Consider the following 23,227-nt stretch of genomic DNA (forward strand, 5'->3'; position numbering starts at 1 on the left):
GGACCTGCTGGACATTAGCGCCACACCCTGAACGCCACCCGAGGACAAAGTCAGAACGGGAAACACCAGGGAGGGAAACGACAAATTCCATGGGGTTTAGGGAACCTTCTCCTTACGTCACAGCCACAGACTTGCAGCCCCGTACAAACGACCTTTCCCCGCCGGCTGTAGCAGAAGCCCCGCCGCCGCTCCGCGCGCCCGCTGCCTTCCCGCCACGGCTGGGAGGGGCCGCTGAGCACCCGCTCAGCGCGCCCGGGCGCGGTGAAGTGGCCAAGAACCTCTTGGAAGGTGCGGTGAGCTGTCTCGGCAGGCGTCCGGGCAGCCCCAGTCAGAAAGACCTGCAGCTGGAGGTACAGCCAGGAGAGAAGGACGCAGACATGACTGTGGCAGACGGTTAAGTACCGAGCGCCACCATGCCGCCCCAATCCGCACCCGACCCCAGCTTTCTTCCTCGCGGCGGGCACCGCTTTTCCCCTCCGCCGGGAAGCGGCTGGCCCTGGAGCGGGACTGGCACTTCCCTTTGACAGCTCCCGGGGGGAAGAAGCCCCGTGGCCGGCCGGGCTGGCCGCGCGGTGCAGGGGAAGGGGGGCTAAGGCGCCGGTAGCGGCGGGACCGCGTCTCTCCCGGTGTGGGTCGATTCGGGTCAGGCACCGTCGGCACCGGTTCAGCTGTTAGTTAGGAGGAGGTGGCTGTCCTAGGTGCTCTCCGCGGGCTTGCCGGGCTCTGGGGCCGGCGTTGGAGCCAAACAGCAATAAACTCATGGCGGGGAGCCAGCGGGAGCCGGTGTCGTCTGGGGGGGCCCTGCGAAGCGATGCCTCCCGATTTCCCCGCTCTTCCAAGCTCGCCAGCGGCAAACTGCCTCTTGGCAAGCAGTTGCTTTACCGGAGAAAAAGCTGGCGTTTCGGGATCGCTTTTCCTTTCTGTTCTTGAGTGTTGTCGAGCTTGTAACTTCAGGCAGGGATGTTCAGAAGAGATCTTTCCCCCTTTATCTGAAGAAGGAGGTCTTGATTTCTTCCTACGAAGAGACAAAGAACTGGAAACGGGAGGAGGTAAAGAAGCCACCGTCTACTTGTACGAACAGAACTACGTCTGTTTTCCCTCCTGCTGCTGCCGGGAGGGCAGCGGTGGTGAGAGGGTAGGCGGAGCTCAGCCGTGCCTCGGGGTGCTCCTGGGAAAACCTCAACCCATCCGCAGAAGCAGCGCTTAGCCCTTCCGTAATTCTCTCTGGCTCTGCTGCGTGTAGATAGGCTATCTGAAGGTGATGCCTGTGTGCACACACTTCTAATGAATTTCCCGAGAGCAATCGTTCTTGGTAGCAGAGCTGACATTTTAAAACAAATTTCTTGAATTTGGGTGGTGGGAAGATGAGTTCTCAGTGAGGTGAGATCTCCTCTAGACTCAGCAGGTCTAGACACACAATACCTGTTGTGGCTTTGATTTTTTTTTTTTCCTTCAAAAGTGATCTCAGCAACTTCTGATAGGATTGCTGGAACAGTTGGATTGCAGTCATGCTTGGCTTTCAGTCAGCAATGTAAATGAAACAGTTTGTGATGCTGGTTGATACTGGATATTTGCTTGTGCATTTAAGAAGTCATTTAAGAAAGCATGAGTAACAAAAAAACACTGATCAGTTGAGAATTGCATCTGTGTTGCATTGTATTAATTTGAAGACTGGTCTGTAGGTAGTGTTTGCTTGTTCTCTGACACTCATTGTTGGATGCATGTGAATGAAAAACCTGCTTGAACTGAAGTGAAATACAGAGTTACCAGTTTTGTTGGTTTTATTTTTTTTAATTGGAAGGGCACGCATGAGACACAGCTGAAAACTTTGGAGATACAGAGTGGCTATGTTGTGGGTTTCTTTAGTGCCCAACAACAGTGAAGTGTAGTTTACTAAACACTTATCAAATGAGGTTTGGATAAGTCAGTGCAGCAGTGGTCATCAGTGTATTGCTGTTGCTAAGGAAGATATTCAGTCTGTGCCCTACTAACACAAATCTCTTATTTGGGCGTTCAGTAACTTGATGCTTGATGTGTGTTGGATGAGACAAAAAGAATGCAAACTGCTGGATGACTGACATACAGCTGATATGAGTATTGCTCATGTAGGGTGGTTTTGTAGCATTTGTATCTGATTATTACAATGATCTTACTATTATGGACAGTTTTTCTGTGAAAAGAAAAACTGTTTCTGTGAAAAGAAAAACTGTTTCTTTATGAATCTCGAATAGAATTGACAATGCTGCTGTGCCTTTGTTTCATGGTGGTAATTATTTAAGCAATAAAAGAAATTGGCATAATTTGAAGTGTTGATGTTTTTCCCCCTCCCTTGATAATTGACATTGGAGTGATGACTTTATTTTCTTTTCAAACTTTCTACCCTGTACTGGATATATTTGGAAAAAATACTTAGGTTGTAGTTACTGTGATTCTTTAAGCACATCTTAAAGAGGGGTTGTTTTTTTTCTTTTCTAATTATATGGGAAAAAAGCAAAAAACTAAGTCAATGACACCAAAACAAAATTCAAAAAAACACAATCCACAATCAGGAAACCATCTACTTTCTTCGCCAGTAAGGGAGGAGAGTATTTGTCTGTGGAGAACAAATCATGCATTTTTAAGTGCATATTAAGGTGATAAAATACCCCTTGTGAAACCGTCTAGTCAAAAATCATTCTGCAGACCTGTGATTAGGCTGCAGTCTTACCTTTGTTACATCATCAGTTTAACCAGTTTTTATTCTTTGCTTTCCACTGCTGTATTTGCCTTAAACAGTTCTATTATTGTCTGTAATGTAATAATGTTAACCCAGTATAGAGCTAAGTAAAAAACCAGACCACACTGCTGTTCTGATTTCAGGATATCTGAGTCATTTTTTCTTTCTTGTGGCTGGTGTGGTGCTGTGTTTTGGATTTGGTATGAGAATGGTGTTGATAAACACACTGATGGTTTTGGTTGTTGTTGGGTGGTTGTACACTAAATCAAGGGGGTTTTGGCTTCTCACGCCATGCCAGGTGCAGAGGAAGCTGGGAGAGCACAGCCAGGAGAGCTGACCCAGGCTGGCCACAGGGATATTCCCTGCCACATAACATTGTGCTCCACATATAACTCAGGAAGCTAGCCAGAAGGCAGGATTGCTGCTTGGAAAGAGACTGGGCATCACAGGGGGAATTCCAGAGGTTGTGAGCAATTTATTTGTGCATCACTTGTTTTGTATTATTTCTCATCTTCCTTTGTTATCCTATTAAACTGTCTTTATCTCAACCCACAAGGTTTATTTTTCCCATTCTTTTCCTCATCCCCTTTGGGATGGGATGGATAAGCAAGATAGCTACATGGTGATTTAGATGCCATCTGGGGTTAAACCATGGTAAGTGCATAGCATAGTATATCGTATATAGTGTGTTGCTGGTGCTCAGAATGATTTTAAAGGCAAATGTGTGAGCAGGTTCTGCTGTGGCTTATTGCCTGCTGGAGTTCCCGCTCCTTATGGCAGTGTCAGTAAGAATTCCACCAGCTCAATCCTTTATATTTCTCCTTCATGTGAATGCAGACGGGGGCAATACTGTGTCTGAAGTCAAAGGATACAGCCACTGTTGGGTAAATCAGTCCTGTTAGATTGTTCTTACAGTGCCTTATGTTTTGTTTTGGTTTTTTTTTAATTACTGCTTAACTGTTGCGGATCAGAAAGTATCAGTTTCTGTGGATGGCCATGAATTTTTGAAGAATTTATATAAGTGAAAGTCCCAAGGGAAGTCTATTGTAGTTTACCACATTTTCCTATCATTGCCTATATTTTGTTTAATATCTTTCACATCTTCCTTAAGAGTTGCCTCTCAGAGTTCCAAGTTTTGAAGTCAAGGAGAAAGGATACCAAATTTTTTTGACTGAGCTATTAATGTTATAATTTTGGTTAAAGATCTTAACTATCCTGCAGGAGGTAGTTCTGTGTCCCCAGAAGTAGATGGAAGACCCTTACTGGCTTCTGATATGCTGATCAGCTGTGACAGAAGACAAACTGCGGAGAAGCTGGGTGGGTGGTCGGTAGAGTCTCACAGCATATGGCAGCTCTATAGAAATCCTAGTGCCTTTTGTCTTATTAAGTATTTGTATTATAGGCCATATATTTAGCTTTTTTTTTTTTTCTTAATTGCATGAAAGGGAAACTATGCAGCATTGTTGGACTCAAGAAGAAAGCATTCTATCTGCGCTCTAGACCAAGGGTGCTAATTAGAATTTTAAAGGTTGGAAAATTCATCACTGCTAGTCCAGCTCCATCAACTCAGTGATAGCAAAACATTCATGGTAGTGAGCTTCAGACATTAGTGAACTGAACTGGATGCAAACCATTAATCACAAGCAATAAACTCCACATTCTTTTACTCAGCCTTTGCTTATTTCTCTCCAATGCAGTACCTTGCAATATATTGCATAATATTTTTTTTCCAATCCCATAATGAGTCCAGTTTTAAATCCTAAAACATTAAGAGGTTTAAGAAGTAGAACAAATCACTCACTGGTTGAAATTCAAAAGTATCAGATTTGGTTGTGGTGGACAGGGTATTAATAATATTACGAATGCTTTTGTTCTAATATTTTACATTCACATGCATTGCACAGATAGTACTATCAGCAGCCTCAGTGAGCTGGTGGAGGACAATTACTGCCACTAGTTGTAAATATCAGCACCAATGTCATTTGCCATTTCCTTTTCCACCATGAAAAATCTTTATTTTCCTAGTGGGGTAAAGTCTGTTGCTAGAGCAACTTTGAGTGGACAGCACAGTTAACATTTTGTGTGCATAACTCATAACCTCTCACATGCAGGCCAGGTACAGGCTTTTAGTTGTCCTTTGTCACTTCTACACCTTTAGTGCAGCACAAAAAAAATATGGGAGAATAAACAAAGCATTTCATGTTTTTTATTATCTTGTTCTGAGGGGAAATTGCAGCTCAGACAGTTCTTGAAGCAGAATAGTTTGTGTGAAGGACTAATAATATTGTTGAATGGGGTATGATTAGAAACAGTAATTGTGAAAATTTCTCTTGAATGTTTCATGTCTGTCATACTAACTATTACAGTGGTTAGCTGAGTAGATAAATTCTTAAACATATGGTTCACAGGGGTCTCTTTATTATATCTCAAGGGCCGGGGTCTCTTAGAGGCAACACTTTTTCAAAAGTAATTTTTGAAGGTGTTCTAAACATTCGAATATGTAAATATACTGTATGGTTGTCGTTTCTGTGAAAAATGGTGAGCAGTCATAACCGTGACTAAAACTTTTACTTTCAGAAGGGAAAGAAAATTAAACCACGTGTTGTTTTTCATGGGTTCTGTGCAAAAATGTTTTAGTGTGTTTTTCCTAACTCTTGGACATATGTGTGATCAGCTGAGATAGTATCCACCTAAGAGTGATCAGTTAAGTCTTTCAATCTTATAAAATTGTGTTCTTATGGTTTAATTAGAACATGTCTGAAAAATGCCATTAGTTTTAAAACCTGGGGGCTTTAGGCATTGTTTTTACTAAGCATTCTAAAACTATTTAAGAAGGAAAAAATATAAAAGCACTTAAAGTGCATTTGTAACTAAATATTTTAGGAGAAGTTAACTTCTGAAAAAGTTCTAATACCAAATAGCAGTGACAGGAAAAACCTCCATGTTTTTTCTCACCCACTTATTTAGGTGGACATCAGAATGTGTGAGGAGAAGTGTGAGCATGATCGTTATAATTTTTTGTCAACGTTAGTTGCCTCTAGCTGAGTTTTAATGTGGAAGAGTATGAAAAATGGTGAAGCAGAGGATTTTTCATCCAATACCTAGAAAAAGTTAGCAGTATGTAGATGTTAATTTTTCTTTGCTGATCCAGAATATAAATGTTCCTGGGGGACTTTAGGAGTCCATAGTTCCTCTAAGTCCACACAGTGAGTATGCAGCTGTTCAGTGAAAGTTCCTCCTTGTATATTCTAATGCAGGAATCACTCTTGGAGAATGGCTGGAAAACATCAGTTGTCAACAGTAACACTGTGAAGGAAATGCATTGCTATTGGAAGTTGAGGTAATTGCTTACATCTTGAAGAAGAAAATGTGGATGTTTGACATGTTTATTTCTCTCCAGATAGAGGTAGTTATTAATGTATAAATTCTTTGTGTTTTTCATTCCAGTTTAAATACAGGACTCCATAATCACATAAAATTTAGTTTTATTTGCACTTAAACTGAAAATTACAACAGAAGATCTGCAATGTATATAATTTTAAAATGCAGCTATTACAGCCCAAGAACACCAGTACTTTGCTATTTCCCCACACTGAAAAGAATATCATTCAAAGGAATTCTGATAACTATTGTCCCATTTTGTTTACTTTCATGTCAGTCTACATTAGTGACCCAAATAGTGGGAATCGAGTACATCCTCAGGAAGTTTGCTGACGATACCAAGCTGAATGGTGTGTTTGATAGGCTTGAGGGAAGGGTTACCATCCAGAGGGACCTTGACAGGCTTAAGAGGTGGGCTTATAAGAACCTCATGAAGTTCAAGAAGGCCAAATGCAAGGTTCTACGCAGGAGTTAAGGGAATCCTCAATATCAATACAGACTGCGTAATGAATGGATTGAGAGCAGCCCTAAAAAAGACTTGGGGATACTGGTGAATGCAAATTGGACAAATATGTTTGCAGCCTAGAAAGCCAATCGTAAGCCTGACCTGCACCAAATGAGGTGTGCCCCTCTACTTAGTTCTCATAAGGCCCCACCTGGAGCATACAGCTCTGGGGTAGTCAGTGTAAGAAAGACATGGATCTGTTAGAGCAAGTCCAGAGGTGAGCCACAAAATGATCAGAGAGATGGAAGACCTTCCCTATGAAGACAGGCTTGAGAGAGTTTGTGTTGTTCTGCCCAGAGAAGAGAAGGCTCTGGGCAAACCTATTTTCAACATTTCAATACTTAAAGATGGAGATTATTTTTTTTTATCAGGGCCTGTAGTGACTGGACAAAGAGCAATGGTTTTAAACTGAAAGTGAATAGATTTAGATTAGACATAACGATGACATTTTTTATGATTAGGGTGGTGAGGCACTGAAACAGGTTGCCCAGAGAAGTTGTGACTTCCCCGCTCCTGGAAGTACTCACGGTCCAGTTGGATCGGACTTTGGGCAACTTCCACTGGTCCAATGGAGGACATCCCTGTCCACAACAGGAAGGTTGGGCTAGTCCCTTCCCATTCTATGGTTCCATGAATCCTTGTATTCTTTGGAACTAGTATAGAATAAACATCTCATTCATACACTCTTAATTTATGTAGACATTTAAAAGCCTTAGCAGTTCTATGAAGTGTGGACCAAACGTTGTATTTTAAATTCTGATGTAAGTATAATTAATTCTGAAAGGTCCTGTTAGGTGGTGTCAGAAAAGTGACTTACAATCTTGGATAAATGCAGCTGCTGCTGAGGTGCAAAATCTGACCTGGTGGAGTTGTATAAAGCTACCTGATAGACTAGCTCTACTAATGTGAGCTGCATACCTGTAGTCTTATCTATGACAGTTGATGATTATAACCAATTAAAGATTCTGTCACATTTTTGTTCAGCATCTTGGCTGGGCTGCCAGTCTTGCTGTTTACTTTTGAAAAGTGTGCAGATAGTGTGTATGTCAGTTTAAGTTTATATTACTGTTTGGTTTAAGTACTACACACAAGCATGTTGTTAAGAAATACATAGATTTTCATCTACTTGAGTCCTGTGAGTCTTCCATGTACTGTGAAGAAGTTACTCTGTTTTCTCTGTAAGCCACAACATCCAGTACATTAATAAATTTAATTACAGCAAGATGTTTCAAACACCTAGTCCTTACTCATACCTGAAGGGAACATATAAATAGGAAGGGAGTCAGCTTTATAAAAGGGTAGGCAATGGCAGGACAAGGAGTCCCTGGAGGCAGGTTGGATGGGTCCCTGTGCAACCTTGTCTAGATCATGCCTGGAGGTTGGTGGCCCTGTGTGTGGCAGTGGATTGGAACTGTATGATCCTTGGGGTCACTTCCAACCCAGATTCTATGATTCTATGATTCTAAAAGGCATGTACTTGCACAATTAGAGAGAAAGGCATTGGACTGTATTTCAGCATTAAGGATGCTGTTACGCTGTTTACTGTTTTGGCAGGATTGATATCGAAGTGCTTGCAGGGATTAGCTTTTAAATCTATCTGAAATACTCTGACCTGTTTGCTGACTTTTAGAGACCTTTGGGAGTCAGTTGTTTGGGGGTCTTATTTTCAGAGTTTTGGTTTTGTTCCATGATGAACTTTGCAATTTTCTTTGGTCTCCAGGGAAAACAGACTCTTGATGCTCAAGATGGATCATGGGGTCACAACACCAAAAATTTCATGTATTTTATAGTTGTCCTGGTTTCAGCAAGGATAGACTGAATTTTCTTTCTAGCAGCTGGTATCATGATGTATTTCATCAATTTGTGTGAAAACAGCACAATGCCCTCACTTTCTCACTTTCACTCTTCTGATTCCTCCAACTCACCAGAGTAAAGTGATGTGTAAGTGGTGTAAGTGGTGCTTAGTTGCTGGCTGGGGCTAAACCATGACAACAGTGTTTAATTATATTTATGGGGGAAGTCATATGGAAAAGGCTTGAGTTATTCACAGCTTTGTGTGTTCCGTAACACCAGTTATCAGGCTTACAGAACAATTTGGCCTCTTTTTGTGTCTCTGTTTCACTGATTGAGAGATGGGCCATGTCTGGATATCAAATTGGACCTTCCATGAGGAGAAATGTATGTGAGAAGTATTACAAAGATAGTTTCTCATATGGTTTTTGTCAAAGCAAACCCTTACTATTTTACCAGAGACTTCTGAGTATTTAATTTTCATGAATGCTGCATGAAAAAAGGTAAAGGGTGGCAGACTGATGCAATTCATGTGATGTGAGTGCTTATACCAAATACAAATCTAACTGTATTTTGGCTTAAGGTCGCAATTTTAACTCCCATCACTGTAATCTTGCCCTGCTTTTGAAGTCTTCTGAATGAGAATTACAAGACAGTGCGGCTGTTGAAAACATTTGTCATTGAAAAAATTACAAAATACTGGGTGGATTGTTTTTTCCCTTCACTGCAGCTATGAAATACTGAAACTACTTGACTCCTTTTGTTCAAACACATTGTCCTGACTGTAAGTTGGTGATTTCAGGAATTTATGGAATACTCTGGGAGTGGAAAACTCAGATATACCTCCTCTCCTTTTGCCATAGATTTGCTATTGATTCACAAAGGCACCGAGTCTAAAAACTCTATTGCCATCAACCATTAACTGCTTCTTCTTCATCTGCCAATAAGATTTTTTTCAAAAAGGCACAAAACTTCTGAATATTTAAGAAAGGTGTTTCAATTTAGATTAGCAAAACAGCCAAGCTGTCAAGATGAAAATACAGGTTGGGGGTTTCTGTGTAAGAGACAAATAGTTTGTTTAAGGCCTGTCTTCTAAATAGTAATGCCAATATTTTTGCCTAAGCAGCAAAGTCATTTTGTGGATGGCAGAAATAACTTCCTGTGTTTAAACCCCTCAATTGATGAAGATGCTGTACAGGTTGAAGTAATTTAATAATCCTGTCCAAAATAAAATCATAGAATCACAGAATGTGTTAGGTTGGAAGGGGTCTTTAAAGGTCATCTAGTCCAAACCCCTGCAGTAAGCAGGGACATCTTCACTAGATTGTGTTGCTCAGAGCCCCATCAAGCCTGACCTTCAATATCTCCAAGGATGAGGCCTCCACTACCTCTCTTGGCAATCTGTTCTTGCAATCTACCACAGATTTCCAACCTAAATCTACGTTTTTCAAGTTTAAAACCATTACCCTATTGCTACATGCCCTCATGAACATTTCTTCCCCAGCTTTCCTATAGGCACCTTTCAGGTATTGGAAGACCACTGTATGGTCCCCCTGGAGCCTTTTCTTCTCCAAGCTGAACAAGCGCAATGCTCTCAGCCTGTCTTCACAGGAGAGGTGCTCCAGCCCTTTGATCCTTTTTGTGGCCCTCCTCTGGATGTGCCCCAACAGGTCCATGTCCTTCTTGTGTTATGAGCTCCAAAGCTGGACACAGTATTCCAGGTGAGGTCTCACCAGAGCAGAGTAGAGGGGCAGAATCACCTTGATTTGCTGGCCACACGTATTTTGATGCAGCCCAGGATGCATTTGGTCTTCTGGCCTGCAGATGAACATTGGTGGCTCCTGTCCAGCTTTTCTCATCCACCAGTACTCCCAAGTCCTTTTCCTCAGGGCTGCTTTCAAGCACATCATCTCCTAACCTGTATGGATAACATGGATTGTCCTGATCCAGGTTCAGGACCTTGGACTTGGCTTTGTTGAACTACATGAGGTTCACCTGGGCCCACTTCTCCAGCCTGTCCAGGTCCCTCTGGACCAGGTCATTTCAAACAAGAGGGAGGTAGTTCGGACAAAGATGGAGGTAGTTGGGACAAAGAGTTAGTTTACAGACCCTAGCTCTTAGCTGCCTCTAAATGAATGTTTGTTTGTTTGATTGATTTTTACATCTCTGTTTTGGAGTAATATTGACTGGGAGTAGAAGTTAACAGTATTGTATATGCATTTGATATAACACACTTGTATTCTGTATCTGTTGTCAATTATTTCTGTTAATGCTGTAGAATCTCCCGTACAAAAGACGTGCACGGACTTTGTGGGAGACTGTAGCTGTCCAGTATTTAGTGTCAATTGATTTTTCTTCTGTTCCTATGATAACGAATCAGGTTTGTCAGTGCATGGCAAATTTCAGTTTCAGAGAAATCATCTTTATGTTTAAAAAAATAATTTAAAAAAGGTAAATGTATAAAACTTTCAAACCTGGCACCAATCCTGCTAGATACACACTGCTAATTAAGCAGCTGTAAAAATCACCAAAAAAATAGCTTCCCTAAGACAAGAGATCTTATCCTTGAAATAAAGGAATGTCTTAATCTAGTCTGTCTCAGATATGCATTTATAAATATCTGCTTAAACTAGTGTTCATTGACTTCCTGAGACTCTCGTTACAGACTGAGTTTTTGCCAGGTGCAGAATTGCCTTGATTTGTCAGACCATTGTCAGTGTCTTGTGTGAATAAGCAGAGTTTCTATTCCCTGACTCTCTATGGCCAAAACCTGAAATCAGCTAACGTCCTTTTAAAAATGCCGTTTCTATCTGTGTTGAGCTTTAGAAGGCCAAAAGCACAGGGAACTTTAGTATTCCCAAGTCATAACTATACTGTAAAGGAGATCTTTTCTCTGCAGATATTCAAAACCCACTGGGATACGATCTGTGCAGCCTGCTGTAGGTCACCCTGCTTTAGGAGACGGGTTGGATTAGATGATCTCCAGAGGTCCCTTCCAACCTCTACTGTGCTGTGATTCTGTGAGAAATAATTAGTACTAGCAGTCTTTCTTTGATTTTTCATTGATTCTGCTGTATCTAAAGGTAGGGAAATACATAAATATTGACTTTTTTAAAAAATTGTGTAATATTATTAATAGTAGTAGTAGCAATAATAATGATAATTATAGCAACAAAATAGCAATGAAAAAAAATTCTATTGGTCTGCATGCTACTATTGCCAGTAAAAGTTTTCGGAATACACGCATCTCCATTGTTTGTGATAGAGATGTAACACTCTGCTGCCCTCTAGCCAGCTATGCGAATTCTATGTCTGCAATGGTCTGAAATTAATCAGGCTTCTTAGCTTTATATGTCCATAGTACTGCTGAGCAGTTATTTGACAGTTTATTTAGGTTTGGAATTCACCTGTGAGCAAAATGGTAATTTCATTTCCAAAATGAAATCACACCACATGCCTGCTCACGTCATCTCTGGTTTGAAGAATCTGAAAAACAAAAGATGCCAACCTGTTCTTAGAAATGGATACAAACACTTGTCAGTAAAAGTATTTACCGAATTGATAGCATGTTAGTGTACAATGATTTTGGGGGGGTTTAGTAGTTTTATTATCATATTAGCATGTGGTTTATATTGGCTGGCTGTGGCTGAAAATCGCTAATTGTATCACTCATTCAAGTTTTCATACAGATGTTATATTTATTAGATTAGCTATAAGCAAGGAAGGTCCTGTAATTCCACTGGATAGTGTCTAGAAGGTGTGTAAACCTTCACTTTGCTTGAAAATATTCCAGTATTTCATATAGGACCATAAAACTGATAGGACTTTATGAAGTATTCTGGTCTGGTCCATAAGCTGTTCTGGGTTGGGCTTGCTACTCACTGCCATAGCACATTCACATTTCTGTGAATCAGATAATACCAACATTAGTCTCTTTTTCTCATGTTACAAAGAGTTATAAGTTTCATCACTATTACCTTAGGGCCAGTATGTTTTGGAAAAAGTTTGCTGCCCCAATTGTGCACTTCTATTAACACTCCAATTACACCTATGCAAGTACATCTGTGAGGGAGTGTTTTCTGCTACTTACTGAACTGTGTATACTTGTTTTTCCTGGTATCTCTGGATATGAATTCAAATCTACTGTGTTGTTGTAAAGGATGCTTCATTTTACAAACTCTCCCAGCAGACACCCAGATTTGTGTGAAGTAATTGCTTCTTTGTAAGTTTGCGCCAGAATAACCTAGATTCTACTCATTGTTTAAACATAAGGAATTTAGATACTTCCCTGTACATCTGAGGACACTACAGCCAAATAGGATATGCATCTATGTGGAGATAGAGTCCTTGAAAACGTTGTTCTTTTCCTTATCTTGCTGTATCAGACATTAATTTTTAGGTTCGTTTCTTGCATTCACTAAACATTTTGCTCTGAGGTTCCCTATGTACATAAATAGAAACAGATAAGTCTCCAGTATCCTGGCTCAAAGTGGTGTCCCATTTGAATGCATTGATCCTGCTCCAGCAGGAGAGTTGGACTAGATGATTTCCAGAAGTCCCTTCCAACCCCTACCATTCTGTGATTCTCTGCAATTCTGTGATTTATGTGGATATAGTGCCATGCTCCATTTATGCTTAGAAGCTACCACAAACTCAGCTCTTGAGTTTCTTCATACATTCATGACTATGTAACTCACTCAAGAAGAGATTTTTAAAAATTTGGAGAATTATGTAGACATTTCCTTTGTAACCTTCTATACTGAATTAAAAGGTCCACCTTTTCCTGGTAGATATTTTTTCTTGTAGATATTGATTACAGTTATCTCTTACAGGACAACAGTACTTGTACTGTCACTTGCTGGTCCCACACAATCCACTTCTTTGAGTTTGCTTCTGTGAGACTCAGGCTCAAGAAAGTTCAGCGTAGCAAGAAAAAATATGTTCGCTTTCTATTTTATTCTTTGTAACATACTGAGGGAGATGTTTTATACTATGCAGGGTTTAATGCTAATTAAAGATCTCTGATACAAGATCTGCTTATGAAAGGAATCAACACTTGCTGTATGCTTTTGTTTTTCCTCCAGCTGATGGTGAGAAGCAACAACCTTTCTGACAAGATCACAGTTCTGTCTGGAAAAATAGAGGAGATCTCCCTCCCTGAGAGTGTTGATGTGGTAATTTCTGAATCAATGGGTTATATGCTGTTCAATGAAAGGATGTTGGAAAGTTACCTCCATTCCAAAAAATGGAAGTCAAATGATGAGTGTGTCTCCACAGTTGCCTCCTGAATAGAGAATGGAGAATAAAAAGCTTCTCAAAGAATCAAAAAATACTTGAATTGATAGTCCAGGATTGTCTGGCATTATACCCTAGTTCTACCTCTACCACCTTGCAACATCTAGGGTGCTCAGGGGAACTGACATAAAGATGCAGCCACCATTGCTATTGTACTATGCTGTGACTTCTTGCTGTTTCACAGTGGAGAGAGCTTTGAGTATGCTGTTGTCAGACTGCTGAGTTCTACTTGAGCTTTAATCTTAACCTGCTGTTACTTACACTATGATTCCATCTCTATTGCAACATATCACAACAAATGATGGTGCAATAACTTCAACTGCCAGACAGTGGAATGTAGATGAGAATGGAACTGTTAAATGATGGGTTGTTTGGGATTTTTTTTGTGGAAAAACTCTGATACATTGTCTTTGGTTAAAGTAAGATCAAATTGTTTTGACGTCCTTTCATTGGGCTTCTCTCAAATACTTTATTCTAATACCTGTATGTTCCCTTTGAGTGACGTGACAGATTCACAATGATCTGTATTTCACCCCTCTTGTGTTTGTCAGAGTTTGTCAGGGCCTCATGGTAGTCTTCTTTGTGAAGCAAATATGAGTATCAAATTGAGGAAGCTTTCAACATGAACTCTTGAAAACCAGCTATGAAGTCTCTCTTTAAAAGACTTCTTAAGGAGACCTCTCTTGAGTAAAATTACTGCAGCACAGAAGTTTTTGAAGCATAGGCTGAATGTGCCTTAATGCAGGGAGCTAATGACTTTGCTGTTGCTTCAAACTTGCAAAGCACATTTGATTGGTATTTTTAAAATCAGCCACTGATCTTTACCTTCGGCCCGGTTTCAGAAGAGGGCTTCCTAAAGCTGATAGGTAGGCAGCTCACTTTGCGTTTTGAATTAGTGAATTTAGTTTTAGATTAGTGAAGCTTTTAAAGACACATGTCTAACTTTCCTCTCACTTGTGCAGTGGGGTTGAATCATTGTATGTGGTGATTATTAAACTTAATTATTGTCTAAGAAGTGAGCTGAAAATGTGACATTTTTAACAAGTTACTAATATTTAGTACCAGTTACATTCAGAAACTTTCTGTTCCACATTATCTCCATCTGTGCCCTGTGTCTTAGAGATTGGATGTGGTTTTGGATCCAGTTGGATGATAGTACTTGAGCAAAAGACTGAAAAGAATATCTAGATCTGCAATTGGAACTTTCATCTGGTAAAGATACCAGAACTTTAAAATACCTTCAAAATCCTATGCAAAAATCATGCTGTGTGTTCTAATATTAGATGCAGCAGCTACCATATAGCCTGTTCATTATATAAAGGAAAGGCTACATGTTTCTCACACACATAGAATTACTGTCTTAGATCTGTACAGTAATAACAAGACTGTGCAAGCATGTTTATTCAGACGTATACATTGGCTTGCTGTTGAGATTCAGAGTTGCATATTAATTTGGTTTTACCAGTACTTGCTCCTAAAAGTGCAATGATATATAGTCTGCCACAGAAGAGCAGACTGCTCTTTTTGTTAGTGAAAACCATGCAAAGATGGAAAGATGCAAAGCATAAATAAAATGCAAGTGGTTAAAAATAAAGTGCATTTAGCCTGTGTTTCTCATTGGTGATAAATAATCAACTCGATTATACAGTAAAAGAAACATGAAAAAGGGTAGAGGATCACTTGTGTCAGCTGATTTCCTCTATTCTTACTTGAATTCTTTCCATAGAGGTATCCTCTGCAGAATTTATCAGTATTAAAGGGGTATTGCCAGATGGTTTAGATTTATCCACCTTGAAAAAAGTTAGAATAGTTTAGGCATTGCATAACCTTGTAACAATGAGGACAAACATTTAAAGTTTCTCTTTTTAAGTGCTTCTGAAGACTTGGAAGGCTTAATCATCGTTCTGTATATAGAAGACACCTGTCACAAGGAGTTAAGCTTCCTTTTAATCCCCCTTTGTTATCTGGAAGTAAAGATACCCTTAAGCTTTTCCATCAGTTGATGGTTGTATGCAGGAGGAGCATTACTGCAAGCATGTATATTTTCATTTCAAATTTCATACTGGAAGTAGCTTGAATATACATTAAATGCATATTTGCATAGATTAGCAAGATAAAAATACTATTTTTCCTCCTCATTCAGTTGGTATAGGATGACCTTTATTTTCATCTCTAGTGTGAATAAAAAGAAACAGACCTATAATACAGTTGTCCTCAACACTTTTTTGATTTATACAAAGTCGACCCTCAATTCAGGAATAATTTGAGATTACAACAGTAGATTAAAAGTGCCTCATCCCTTCTGTTTATTCACTGCTTGCTGAGTGGATTCTATCAGAAGCATAGTGTGAAATGTCACCATATGTCCATTCAAAGGGATCATGTCACCTCAGTGCTGCATGGGATGTCTGTGGGTAAGGTAAAGAAAGCAAGCTAAGGTGGGCTGCAGTTTGACCTCGCAGGAGACAGGAGAAAGGGAAAGGTGTTAACCACATTTTACCTACCATGTATAGTTACTATGCCTGGTTCTGATTTGAATCCAGGGGGGGAAAAAAGCATTTGTCACTAGACACTCTATATATCACTGTTTCTAGGTACCAAGAATGCTTTTAGGGGGTGAATGTGTCCAGTCTGCGCCATGCAGCTGTGGATGAGTATTTCCAACAACCTGTTGTGGTAAGTTAATATGTCTGGGGGTTATTTTTTGTGGTTTTCTTTGGCTTTCAGTCAGAGAATGGAGGAATCTGTATGACTGCAGCGCATACCTGCAACCTGTATGAAGTACATGCTTGGCTTTGATTTCTTGGTTGAGATTCTTCCTCTGCTGAAGATTAGAAATGCGTGGCATTGTTCTTAGATGGGTTCACTGGAGGGAAGTGATACAAGCCTTTATGTTAAGAGTTCACTTTGCTTTTGAAAGAGCTTGTGAACCCTTATAGTTTAGAATTCATGCATGTGATTAAATAAGAGAAATGAAGGAAAAAGTTTTCATTTGCTGACTAACTACTCCTAAGATCTTTTCTGGAGAGCAACTTGTAATAAGTCATTTTGCTTCCTATACTTCCTAATTTAATTTTCAAGTATTTCCATAATGTTTTAGTTTGGTTTACCAAACTATGCAGTGCAGAAGAGCTTATTAAAATGTGTGTAGTTTAAAAATAAAACCAACCCCAAATAAACCCACTATTTATTTTTTTACAAGTGATCAATTTTTTGACAAATTTTATTGTTTCTAGGTTGACTAAAACAGTCTTTGATAAGTATGTAAGCTATTAAATATATTAAATCCTGGTAATATTCTAATATCTACAAGTGTTTTAAGTGACACTAAATAATGAAACATTTAAAAGAAGTTTGTTGAGACAAAGGTTGATTTTTTTGTCTTTTTTCCCTCAGTTTTTAAAGAGAAGACTAGTTTATACACTGCCAAGACACAATGATGGTTTGCCACTCTTGTTTTTTAATCTCTCTTTTTTTAAAATTTTTTTTAACCCCTTTAGGATACTTTTGATGTGAGAACTCTGATGGCCCAGACAGTGAAGTACACCATTAACTTTGTAGAAGCTGCTGAGAAAGATTTGCATAGGTCAGCAGATGCCAGCTACAGAGAAGGGTTTGGTGGAAAACATGGAGAAGGGGAGGTGGCATGCCAGAATTAGTGTACCACTCATAACAGACCGGAGCATCCACCTGCATATGATATGTCTAGTATGAGCAAAGATGCCTGTCTGTGAGCCTGTGAAACACCAGAGATCGATTCACAAAATTTTCCTACTGAAAGGTGTAGAATGGGCTCTGGAGGACAGTGTTTACTTCTTAGCATTATAATTTGGGACACATTTAAATCTAGTTAAAAGGCAATTTTTTCTTTTTCTGTGTTGACATCTTAAAAGGCCTTGTCAGATGGTGTCATCACAGCTGCATTGTTGAACTCCTGTCTGTCTCCTTTTTCTGAAACGTTTTCCACTCTAACAGAAGCCAGCTGTACCTCTTCCCTCTAGAGCTCCTTCAAATCTTTAATCAGACAGTCTAACCTACAAGCCTTGTGTCCCAGAATGATAGCAAAGAAGCCTTCTTAGTACATCTGTGAAATAGAATGTACCATATGGGACAACTTGAAGGAGTAGTTCAGGTTCTTGAAAGACACTGTAATTGGGAAAATATCACAGACTGCCTTTGAAACTCTCAACCTTTCTTGTTTCAACATGACTCATAACTAATTGTGTAAATTACATGGTCTAATGAGACAGAATAATTGCTCTAAGAGGGGAATACCTGGAGAATTGTTTTCCAGTTTCAGTTTGATAGTGCTGACTTCCTTCAGTCATTCTCAGATGTGTCATACCTGAATGCTAATTTTATTATGTCTCCACAAGAGTGAGATTTGGGTTCAACTACATAGCCAATATAGTTCTTTCAGACGGGAAAACATTCCAGCTAATATTCCAGCTCTTGCTCAAGCAGCTCCAGTTTTTCCTTCTAGTTCCAATAGTAGATCTGTTTGTCAAGTTTTTAGTGGGACATTTTCCAGTTCAAAACAGGATTTAAATTAAATCCAAGCCCTTCACTAGGAATGGGAAATTTTCACTGGGAAGACTGAATGCCTGTGTTTGTAACAGTTTGAACCAGCGATGCAGTAGCACTTGTGTAGTGGTGTATACTACTGTTGAATACAGCACACAAAAAACCTGATGTTGTTGGTTAATTCTATTGATACAGAGAAAAGGAGCATATCCTTTCAAATACCTAGAAAATCAAATCATAAACTGATTAGTAAGAATGGAAATACATAAAGCAATATAAGGTATGTTTCTGGTGAAATTTACAGTACTTTTTGGAAATTACTTTGGCAGCATGTTGATTTTTTCTCCTGCAGAGTAGAAATTCCTTTTGTTTTCTAAATGATACAGTCTGGACTAATTCATGGCCTAGACTTCTGGTTTGATGTGGCATTTGTAGGATCACTGTAAGTACATTTTCCTTCTTCTTATGAAATACTGGAGGAGAAAAAATTGCCAGGTCTTTATCTGGTGCTGACCTTGTCTGTAATGTAATTCCTTCATAATAAAGAAATAATGCCTTCTGTAGTTAAAAATAAAGGTGATAACCTACTGCTGGCAGTACAACTAATTGGTGGTGATCTTGCTTCTCACTAACGGGGGTCCACATTATCTATGGTAAACCATATCCAGGATTGTTGAGGGTCAAAATGCACTGTTCTGCCCAATTCTGGTCCTTTGTAATATTATATGCTGTTCTGGTTTACATTATCAGTAAAGCAGCAGCAGTGTTTGAACATACATGGGATTTTCCGATTTGGGCTGGCCTCATTCGTGGGCAACATGAGTGGGTTGCAAGTTCCAACTAACAACATGGAAATGGAGAAAATTTCACCAGGCTTTTCACTTTAGCAGCAAGCTTTTTTACCAAAATGGGGACACTCATATAGCAAGCAGGTGAAAATTATATAAACTTGCTCAGGTATTCAATACCTAGAATTCAGCTATCTGTGTTTAGGACTTAGATAAGTTTTGTTGATTTCCCAATTAAACTGATCTAGGTTTAGATGAGGTGATTTTTTTTTCAATAAATTTTAAAATGCACTTCTGTTTATTTGTGTTGATAAATACCTCTTTTGAGACTTTGAAATGAGGATTGTCAAGAATTCAGAACAGTATAGCCATTTTAAAAAATAGACACATGTGCATTTGTATTTACTTTAACAGCTGGTAGCAAATTTTTTAATCCTGAAAATACAACCAGAGATCCCACATCAATTACAACCATAGAGAAAATGGCAAACTTGTAGGAACTGACTCAAATCCTCTGCTGAGGAGGCCTCCATTTTGGAGAAGGCAACTCCTTAATCAGCAGCTTTTTCATGTTTCTACAACTCTGCAAGTTCTTTGTCTTTGTACTTGAAATCTCAGTGGACTGGGCTCACAGCATTACATGTGTTATCCCTTTATTTGCACATACAGCCCCTTTCAGTGTATTACTGAAGATCTCTTGCAAGTGAAAATTGGGTATAGGACCTTCTTAGGGAGTGTTGTTTAAGGATGAAACTACTGTTGCGAAGAATCATGTTCAGGACAAACATTCATTTCCCGTAATTTGCTGGAATTGTCTGAGTGGAGAGAGGAGACAGAACTGAGTATTTTCTATGTGGGAGGAAGAGTCTGAAGAATCTGGTTTTTTGAATCTCCATAACTGGCTTCAGCACACAGATGTCATGGTGACAAGCACAGTGTAAAGAAAAAAAATGAGGCATAGCATCTTGATTTCCCAACATAGGGTAGACTTGCTCTGAGTTTACTTGAAGGCAACTTAAAGTTTATCATAAGCAATTGAGGCCTGGCATACGTAACGGTCTAACAGCTTAAAATTGTTTCTGAAAGGAGAAGACAGGAGATAAAGTCTAGATAGTTTTTCTGGTTTGTTTTAAGGTTACTGTTTGGCTGTCCACTGCACCAACAGAACCACTCACTCACTGGTACCAAGTACGCTGCCTCCTTCAGACACCCCTCTTTGCTGAAGAGGGGGAAATTCTCTCAGGGAAAGTCTTGTTTGTTGCCAATAAGTGGTAAGTGTAAAAGCTTCCCAAGAAAATTTTGTAGTGTGGCTTTTCTTGTTAACAAGTTTATTTCGGGTTATTTCTGTAATTTCTGGTACTGTTACCAACATATATGTTATCACTGATACAGTTACATAGGCACTGTTGACCTTGTGAAAGCTTGGTCACCAAAGGGTCTCCGTGTTCCATGTCAGTTACCTGTGATGTTCCTCCTCACCACTACCTATTTTTTATACTTCTCTTTCTGATGCAGACAAAGTTATGATGTTTAGATTGTGGCTATGGTGGACTAGACAGGATTTAAATCTGGTAATACTCTTGATTTAAAGAATCCATTTTATAGGTAAGAAATTCTTTCGACTAAAATATACCATAATAGAGTGGTAGCATCCTGTATGACAGAAAGCAAAGCACACCTACCCTGGAAGATTAGGTTTCTAGCCTCTTATAGTTTATTTCAACAGTATCAGGGCATCATTGTTCTGTATTAGCAGTGGGTACTCATATAAGGCAATATTCTATTTAGGCTGTGTGACAATGAGCAAGATAAACAAGATATAGTGATATGACAAAATAGCAGATATTCATTTACTTGAACTAATGTATACTTCAAATACTTGTTTCCTGTTGTATGCTGAGATGCACTCAGCTGAGTGCATAACCTGGTGTTACTATTTAATGTGGAAGACCTCTCCTTTTTCTATCAAGCATGAGGGGAGGAAAAAAAACCCAAAACTACCTGCTGCAATTCATTTCAGCTAAGTTGAGGCATCGTTACAGCACGATATTTTGGGAAATGCTGTCAATTACAGATCAAACAAGCAGGAGGCAGGAGCAATCAATTCTTCCAAAACAATAACAACAAAAAGGTTTTGAGAAAAACAGGCTGACTGTGTTCTGTTCTCATTCTTATGCTGCATTTGGCATAAAAATAGGGAAATACAGCTGGTGGAAATTTTTTTTTTGGAGGAACACCTGGGAAATCCTTCTCTCGTTCATTATGTCCTTCCTGTTTCTTTGACTAAAACCCATACAAATGTTCCACAGCAGTCTTACAAACCAAAGTATACTTGTGTCTCATGAAAATGAATAATTTTTCATCTGTGCATGAAATGTATGGCACATAAATCATTTTGGCTTTTGAGTGGGGAGCCCCTTTGATTAAATAAGTAAAAATATCTTTGTAATAAAGACTGGCCATGGAAGACTTCCAATAACGGCAAATAAAATCATGCTCTGGAAGGTTAATTTCCTTAGATTTGACCTGTGACATGGAGCATGCCTAACTTCCTTTTTTGTTTTGGTTTGGTTAATACCAGCTTCAAATCTAAAATATTTTTGTGAGGATTATTACAAGTAAGTTTACAGGCCTTCTAATATCCATGTACTTATTCTAAGCACCCATTCCAGAAGTGTGGGTGATTTTTCAAAGATGAAACAAGTCTCCTCATTTAGAAGCAAAAGAGGCTTTTGTTAAGTGTTTAACTTCCATAAAATTAAGAAATCATGTTGAGAATGCTATCACTCATTTGCAAGAAAGCAGGGGGAAAACACTCAAGTTGTGTCTTACACACAGAAATACTTTAAGTTATATGAAACAGTAGTCTAGCTTGAAAATTGAATGCAAAAATGTCATTGTGCAATTTTCATGGTTTCTAGCCAATTAGCCATATTAAGTTAGATGATTTAGACTCCTGCTCTTTTATACATCAATGCTTAGAGCACTTGGTTGTGAAACCCTGATGAATCACACTAACCTTATTTAACCAGCTTCCCCTGTGAGGCTCCAATACGAGTTTTTTTGTTTATTGATTCTCCCTCATCTTGCCCCTGCCCTCCCATAGTAATTACCAGAACTCTGAGAGTTGAAAAAACAATGGCAAAGAAAACTTCCCAAAAGAAAAATGCTTATTTATCAACATGGGGTAACTTTTGAAGCATCTGTAAGGTTTTCAAAAATTAAAAATCTAATCCAGATTTTCAATTAGGACATGCAAGTGAGTGTGAATAATGGCCCACTATGCCATCGAATCTCAGCTACGTCCCTGCTTCTTAATGTCCCTGATATGATTACTTACCTCTGTAGCACAGGGATCGATAATAGGGAGGGTTGTAAAATAAGCTACAGTGGATTTGGTAGCATCTTACTCTTACTTGAAGAGCTGCAAATCTAGATGAAAACACTTACAATTGAAATTTGAAATCTCAGTGCATTTAATCCAGTAACAGCACAACGGGAACTTACTTCTTGGCTTTATTCCAGTAAGACATCTGATACACACTGGCTGACTGTTGTGCTTACAACTCCCCATTTCATCAAAGTCCTTATTACGTATCAAAAAGCAGTCAATAGTTTTTCTTCCTGAGAAAACTAAAAGCTGTATTAGAATTCCTTAAGTTTAAGGTAGTGCTGTAAGATGTCAAAGAACTGCATGTGTTATTATACCTATATTTTATTCTTTCTTCTATTTTTAGGTATGCTTGGACTATATTGTAATATGGCAACTGAAAACAGAAGTGAGATTCTCTCCAAGCTGAGTAACCAGTGAGACTGGCATTAGTTCAGTTCTTAGTGGGCCTCTAGTGCTTGTGTAAAATAATTTTTTGTAACTATGTATCTGTGATTGTATACGAGTCATGTGAGAAAGGAGTACTCTCCTTCCATCCTTTCTAACTGAAATTTAGCCTGCACTCATATTTACAAATTTGCAGCAGACTCAGTTTTATTCCAGAAAGCTCATTTGGTATAGAGCAGGAATTATTCCTGTTTGGCTTTATGTATTTTACAGTAAGCTTCCCTGCCCATGGCGGGGGGCTGGAACTAGATGATCTTTGAGGCCTCTAACAATGCAAAGTATTCTGTGATTCTATAAGCCCACATTGGTTCACTCTTTTTTGGGTGGTGTGGTGTTTTGGGTTTTTTCTAAATAATCTAGATTATAAACAAAACCTATCTCTTGGCCAC

At 39.2% G+C, this 23,227-nt stretch overlaps 1 protein-coding gene across 1 annotated transcript; it reads left to right on the forward strand.

The window, feature by feature from the left end:
• Positions 1–811: 811 nt before the first annotated feature.
• Positions 812–22,759, forward strand: CARM1 (coactivator associated arginine methyltransferase 1; the record flags this gene model as incomplete). The annotated part of the gene is given in 13 exon segments (XM_084278490.1): positions 812–1,127; positions 3,920–4,044; positions 13,478–13,656; positions 16,283–16,298; positions 16,302–16,364; positions 17,189–17,274; positions 18,565–18,586; positions 18,590–18,643; positions 20,111–20,269; positions 20,517–20,531; positions 20,535–20,552; positions 20,556–20,605; positions 22,738–22,759. Coding segments are annotated over 13 exon segments (1,125 nt in total).
• Positions 22,760–23,227: the final 468 nt, after the last annotated feature.

This window comes from Gallinula chloropus (genome assembly GCF_964237585.1).
Source record: "Gallinula chloropus genome assembly, chromosome: Z".
In the NCBI taxonomy this organism is placed as follows: Eukaryota; Metazoa; Chordata; class Aves; order Gruiformes; family Rallidae; genus Gallinula; species Gallinula chloropus.